At 30.4% G+C, this 7,489-nt stretch overlaps 2 protein-coding genes across 2 annotated transcripts; one reads left to right on the top strand and one right to left on the bottom strand.

Annotated features, from left to right (window-relative positions):
* The first annotated feature begins 3,232 nt into the window (after positions 1-3,232).
* LOC124532017 (hydrolethalus syndrome protein 1 homolog) lies at positions 3,233-5,491 on the top strand. The gene is made up of 4 exons (XM_047106641.1): positions 3,233-3,390; positions 3,691-4,020; positions 4,241-4,422; positions 5,353-5,491. The coding sequence occupies exons 1-4, from the start codon at positions 3,264-3,266 to the stop codon at positions 5,398-5,400; spliced, it is 687 nt and encodes a 228-aa protein (XP_046962597.1). The 5' UTR covers positions 3,233-3,263; the 3' UTR covers positions 5,401-5,491.
* A 6-nt stretch (positions 5,492-5,497) lies between these two features.
* LOC124532016 (39S ribosomal protein L4, mitochondrial) lies at positions 5,498-6,769 on the bottom strand. Its single transcript, XM_047106640.1, has 2 exons — positions 5,963-6,769; positions 5,498-5,749 (listed from the first exon to the last, which is right to left on the bottom strand). Exons 1-2 carry the CDS (start codon positions 6,610-6,612, stop codon positions 5,533-5,535), a joined length of 867 nt encoding a protein of 288 aa, XP_046962596.1. The 5' UTR covers positions 6,613-6,769; the 3' UTR covers positions 5,498-5,532.
* Positions 6,770-7,489: the final 720 nt, after the last annotated feature.

Below are 7,489 nucleotides of genomic sequence, written 5' to 3' on the forward strand. Positions count from 1 at the left end.
AAAACTAGGATATTTTAATTTAAACTTTAATATTGCAAGATTTTGCTCTATCATGTTTTCCAAGTTAGCGTAAGTTAGGTTTTGCATGCGACTAGATTATTATAACACTGAAATCACCCAGAGTTAAAACCACTAATATTCTCGTAAATTATGTTCCTCGTCGCTAACATTATGTAATAATATTCGTGGCAGGCCAACCAACCAATGTTACCTAAATGAGAACTTTACTACACACGATATAGCCCATAAACGATATATTATGTTTGATCAAATTAGTTTACGGATTAGCTCGCTGTTTACATTCTGTCATCTCCGATGCGTGCTAAATAACATGTGTTGCAATGAATATAACACGTACATAGGTACTTAGGCATATTATCTCAATATAATATCTATATATATACAATACTATATTATCTCAGGCTTTGCTGCCAAGTATCTGTGCAAAATTTGTCCCAGGGCACACGGGCACTCGACCCCGGGCCCACATTTCGAGCACTTTACAGCGTTCGTGGTCACGGGTAGACTACCCGTGACCGTGACCGGGATGCCAAAAATAATTAATATACGCGATTCAAATCCGGTATAACTAGTTTTATTTAAACGAAATTTTTAATATGATTCGTGTATAGAAAAGTATTTTATATTTTATATTGAAAAAAAATGTCTCCAAAGTAAGTTTGAAATTTGACTAATGAAGTTTATTATCATCATAATAGCTTTAAAAATAAGCCGATTTGATAAAAAGTATTGGCTCTGAACGTTAATTATTGGAAACTGTCGGTAAGTTTTAAATTAATTCGCTTCGATCGCTGAGTGAATGAAGTTGTGTTGGCTTTTTTCGAAATAAACTCTTGAACAACTGAAAATCGTTTGAGTATTTCGATAGCATTCACAAATGAATACCAAAAAATTAAAATTTCTTTATATTTTTCGATTTCGAAAAGCAACCGATTCATTAATAAAATATCCAGACCGTTTATGAAATAGATACTCATTTTGTAATAATAATTGTATTTCCATTAGTTATTAGAGTTGAGCTAAATTACGACGTGTTTAAATATGGATATATTTCACGACCACACTGAATCTGTACCGAGGATGGTCATCAAAAGGGGCCAAGTAAGGTTAGGTCAGTGGGCCGGTTTGTTATAATAACTGAAAACATATTTTCATTTTACCAACTAATTTAATCTTAATTATAGCTTTACTGACAAAAAGATAATAGTGAGTTCATGACGCATATGTACCGGGCAACTAGCTTAATTAGACGTTCATTTAACAGCCTAGCCTAGAATAAAGGCTTAATAAAATTATAAAAATGTGCTGAAAGTTTATTAAAAAAAATTATGTAATATTTGACAATGTGAAAAATAAATTGTGAATTATTGTAATCTGTGTATATTATGAGTTTAAAAATGAAAATATAACTTGATTTATTAAAAATCTATAAATAAAAATGCATTTTTTCAAACGTTTGTCATGTGACACAAAACGCTCCTGATTGGCTGAGCTTATGATGAAGTCAATTTCTTGTAAACTTTGCTTTTCTACTGTATGTACCAGAGATTAAAATACAGAGTAAGTAATAAGTGATGACACCAACCCCATTGCAGCGCCATATTGTCCAAGTAGCGTTTACGCGGGCTATTTAAATATGTATTTTTTAATATGATATTTTTCGGCAAATATGTTCTAGAAATAATAAACACAACTTTTACTTGGTTCCTTAACTTCTACTAAATAATATAAAATGAATTTTTAAAACCAGTCAAATAGCCTTTTGTGTTCTACTTGACCTAATCTAAATGGTTTGTTTTGTTTTTTTAATGTTCATGACACAGTAAAGCCAATATCAGTTTAATAAAAATGTAATTATTAAATACAATTTATTCTGGCAATATCACAGACACTACACAACAATATCGAGTGATATAGGTTTTTTCACCTAATTATCCATGTATTATCCTTATTCATAATCATAGCATTGGATTTATTCTTTACACACCTCTGTGTATATTTAAGAACAAATCATCAAATTTGTTTGCTAATAAATTTTATTAATACCACAAAAAGTGACATATAAAATAATTTTGGTTTGCTTTGTCTTTCGCAAAATTTTTTTTTTCATATTTATTATTGTTTTTTTTTCTATTGGCATATCTTAATTTATATAAAGACTTTGGGAATAATCCATACCTAAATTAAAGGAATTTTGGTCTATGGTTAAAGTATTTTTAAACGATAAAATCAGCAATTTGGGTATCCGGAGATACCGACATAGTTCGCATATAACAGATTGAAGTGGAACTCACGTATATCGAAGACCAATGACCATTGGAACAGACATCTCATAAAATTGAAACCGCTGATTGGCAAACGCAGCAGAACCCTGTCTGATGAACCGATTAAAAAATATGGCGATACGTGTCTGGATGCGGAAGGCAAATAATCAAATATATTTCTATAAAAAATATATAAACTAAAATAAATCGTAACTAATAAAAACGTAACAAAAAACTTACGTCTTTTTCTGTTTTTTTTTTTTACTTACTTTGTCCTCAACCCCCTTTAGAATCATTGCCGTCATGAAATTTTCTTCATTCAAAGTGAAGATAAAATACGTCATAAGTAAAATTATTTAAATCTTATTTATTAAAATCGTAAGCTGATTGTGTCCCAGTGGTAATGGGACGATAGATGCACAAAAAAGATCGGTTATGGTCTTAACACTAAGACTAAAGATTCTCAAAAGTAACAAAAAGCATCATCTATATTTCAATTTTCATTTGAAGGTCGACTTTTATACAACAGCAACACTGCTTTTTTAGCACATTAAATAGAGACAAATCGAAGCTACGAAATATGTATAAGTATACGAATAGAACCACGCGAAAAAAATGTCTTATTTAACTTTACGAGAGCACGGCTGTGTTACTTTTAATAATAAGGTATGATTGTTTATAATTTCAATATACCAGGCGTAGAAAATAACTGATATGTTTTCTCTAATGGCAACCCTGCAGATGACAGTTTAAAAGTTTAGTACAAGAACAGACTATGTAAATCTTATATATTTGTTATTTATACCCGGCTTTGACATTTCAATTCATAGTTCGTTAAGTTAATTTGAATTCGTATGAAGTTTTATTTAGTATTACAAAAAGTATCCATTATTGTAGTAAATATTCAACTTACTAAGTTCAGAAATAAATTGTTTAGGTTTCCAAGTTACGACTTTAATGTACTGACAAAATTTTACAATGGACCAAGATACAGATGACTACTGTGATATTACTTCACAGTTAGATGCCAGGGAAATATTGAGGTATTTAAATAACTTAGGGATACGTAATATTAATGGAGAAGTTCTAAAATATTTCATAACTGGTAAGTATCTTAGATAAGAAGTAATTTTTGTTGATTTGCTAGTTAAGTGTCATTATTATCCAAAAAACATACTATTAAATAATTCACAGTGCAGTTTTGAAATTTTATATGACTATTATATTTCTCAAACATAACAAAAATTTTATTATTCTATGCAATTATAGAAACTAATAACTATTGTTATACTTTCTTGACAGTGTTTTGTAAAATAAACAATAAATTTAAATAAATAGATACATGAACATTTTAACTGTAAGTGATAAAAATAATATATAGTTTAGAGATACATTTCGATTTTAGACCTCAAAAAGCTCATTAAGTATGATCTTCAACATAACAGTGATGACCACAGTGAGAAGACACACAGAACTGAAAGTATTGGTCCAGAGAGGTTGCACAGTGCGAGTACATTTTCATCTAGAACTAGGTCCAAAGCTCCCAATGCAAGTTGCCCTAAAGATTGTCAAAGACCAAGAAGAGTAACAAATTTGCGTAACATCCGTTCCGCTCCTAATATTGGTCTCCAACTAGAAGAAATCAAAACTTCTCGAAGAGCATGTTCATGTGTAAAAATTGAAAAAAAGACTGAAATTCCTAAAGAAACACCTAAAACACCTTGTAGTAATAATTGTGAGTAAATAAAACACAGAGTTTTTGGTTCCAATTTTAAAATGCCAGGAGAAAGCATATAGTATTCATAGCGAGCATATGTACTTATTTCATATTGTTGAATGCATTTAAATACTTATATTAATCAATAATCAAATTTTAAGTCACTACTAGTTATGTTATTCATTTTGTTCATTAAAAAACATAAAACAGTGGCAATAACCAAATGATTTATTTTCAGTGATTAAAGTACCAAAGCAGCAAATAAAAAAAAAGAGTGATCCTGTTTCACTATACCACTATTATATGTCACTATGGGAAAAGTATAAACCAAATGTGCCAGGAGAAAATAACTGGGCTGATCTAAGATGGAGCATACGTCAGAAAATGGTGGGAAATTCTTCATCACAAACTTCAAGCAGAGTAAGATTTATTTCTATTGTTAATTTTTGTACATATGTGTCTATGAATGACAGATAATAGCAATCTAACTCAAGTCAGTTCAAGAACTTAAATGTTAAAGTGAAAACCTCAAGTGTCACCAAGAATCACCAGGAAAGTAAATGTAGTGGTTTTTTTAATGTCATATTTCACAATAATTGTTTTAATACTATCACTCAAACTCATACTCAAGTTACTTTATTCAATATAGAAGTATAACACTTTCTTATTGATGAGCAATTGAAACAGTACCACCGGTTGGGAAAAGAAAAACACTCTGGCCTGAGAAAAACCGGTGAAAGTAACTCAGTGGGGTTTTTTTTTTGTCTTATATATTATATAAACAATTTAATATGAAATGAAATAGCCAGGAAACAATAATAATTGTTTCCTTCCCAAGGCTGATTGGTTGAAAGTTTGAGTGCTGAAAGTTGTTGTTGTTTTATATCAATTACCTCGATAAGGGTTTAAAATTGTGTATTGATAAAATATCATATTGCCCACCAGTAGTGGTCTTACCTTTGTATAGTATAAAACAAAAACACTTGTTACCTTCTCCATGGTTAGCCTAATGTTTAAAGGTCACAACTCTTATTTCTTACATCACCAATGTACTACCAACTTTGAATCTAAAATATTACAACTTTCTCTAGTTTTGGCTCATTAGCTCTTCAAACCAAAGCAGAATATAATTATGATGGTACCATACTAGATACTATTCGGCCTCCACAAAGCCCTTTAACCAAGTCTTATTAATCATATCTAGATATTATATCAGTAGTTCCACTTGATTTGTACTTGTGTATTTATCAAAAAAATTAGCAAAATATATTTATTGTAGTTTACTGTACAGTACCTATATATAATTAATGTGTAATCAATATTACTAATCTTTAAATAATATCTTTACAGGTACCAGAGAAACAAGACACATTTAAAAAGAAAAAAAACCCCATGTGATGTTTAATAGTATGATAATAATGTAAAACAATGTTCCTATAAAATCAATCAATAATGATATTCTTATAATTGTGGAAAGTGTCAATAAAAGATAATGAGATCTTTCTAATTTATTTAATTTAAAACTCTACTTTAAACTTGGTTTAATTTGAACTTGGCTTGTTGTGGCATCGTATTTGAATGAAGATGTTGTAATATCTTTTCTTCGATTCTCTCGGCTGCAGCTTGAGTGATGATAAGAGTGTCATGCTTCAGCATAGAATAGACATTGAGGCCATAAAATGGTATTATGTTGACATGAGGCAGGTCTTCTGTAGCCACTGTTATGTTCCGAGGTGCATAATCATTACTAAAAAAAAAAGAAAATCTTGAGATTGTCCAATATTATATCAATAACAGTTATAGCATTCTTTTTCTGCACATACATGTTAAGTGAAATAAAGACAACTAAAGTACTTATTTAGTTTAAATGACTAGCAGGCTAGTTACATTTCTACAACATTGTATCAATGTTATAGAAATTCAGGTAATTTAGGGTAGTTTTACAAAATATTAAACTTACTCATCAACGATAAGTACTGAAGGGCCCCAATTTCTTTTCTCTATTAATTCAGCCAAATATTCCGGGTCCTCAGTCGGTAACTCTAGATTTCTCACAATGTGTAAGTCATCTTGGGCAAATTTTGCAGATAAGGTAGATGTCAATCCATGTATACGTAAATGAAATGGAAGCATGAAAAAATGTGTCTTGCCAGATCGTGGTCCATGAACAATACCCCCACCTCTCCACAATGGAGACCTAATGGATCCATGACGAGCTCGTCCCAATCCTTTCTGTGGCCATGGTTTCCTACCACCACCATTGACTTCAGCCCTCGTCTTCGTATGAGCCCATGACACCCATCGGAATTTCCTTTGCCATATCACATTCCTGTGAATGATGTCTATACGTGGTAAAACAGCGTACACCGAGGGATGTAATTCAAAAAGACCAAGTTTTTTCTCGTCTATCGAATCTAAATTTTCGATCCATACTTCTCGTGGTTTGGTGTATTGGGGTGGAAACTTCCAATCCTTCTGTGTTACGTTTAAATCACTATTACTGTTACTATTTATATTAGAAACTTCAGTAGATCCTGATGAGATCAACCGTATCTGCGAGACGGCTGATATATTAATTTTCCTTATGGCATTTATTAGAGATAAACTCATTGTGAATAAAGTAAAATAATGGTCTATAATTTGTTATTTTAATACATTGCTAATATAATATTACGAAAGTTATCAACTATTTATATTTAGTTTTTAGGTTATTCTTATTTCATTTGCACAACAGTGAAAAGTCCCATAGACAAAAGTGATCTTTCTTACAGATACAATAATATCCATTAATGTCAAATGTCAATATATAATTATAAATGCCAAATAAATTATAAATTGATACTACATGTGTAATCATAACTTAACAAACGCAGTCGCAATTCTAGGGAATACTTTATCGAATATCAATAGTCATCGTCAATATTTATGAAGTTTATATAACATAATATGACGAATATTTTGATACTTCTTTTATTTATGGTAATTTATGTTTGAAATTATTTTATATTAATTGAATATTAAAAATTTTACCTAAATGTTAAACATCCAAAATCATTTTTTGTCATCATTATTATTCTGTGTACAACCAACGTAACAGGATGGTTAAAAATTAAAATCATATAGTACTTTCTTAGAAATAATTACATTTTATTTAGTTTCCCAGCATTGTTTGAAATAAAAATACAAACAACTGTACCAGACTGCTGCAAATAAAATCCTATAAAAATCTTGCTACACATTAAGAAACTAAATGTTTCCGCTGTACTTTGAGCACAGGTGCCTGTGAAGAAATGCATGTGGACTATTTCAACTTCAACCGTATTTCTTGCCTTTGGATTTTAGGTCACCATTCAAGTTATCCACCACGATTCTGTTAATGATACAATAACTTAATAATTATTTATTATATAAATTTTATTATTTCTTTTATTCAGGCTCTCGCTGCCTTCGATGTTACTGCACTTATTGAAACCCATTGAATTTGCGA

The sequence above is a fragment of the Vanessa cardui genome, chromosome 8 (genome assembly GCF_905220365.1).
Source record: "Vanessa cardui chromosome 8, ilVanCard2.1, whole genome shotgun sequence".
NCBI classification, from domain to species: Eukaryota; Metazoa; Arthropoda; class Insecta; order Lepidoptera; family Nymphalidae; genus Vanessa; species Vanessa cardui.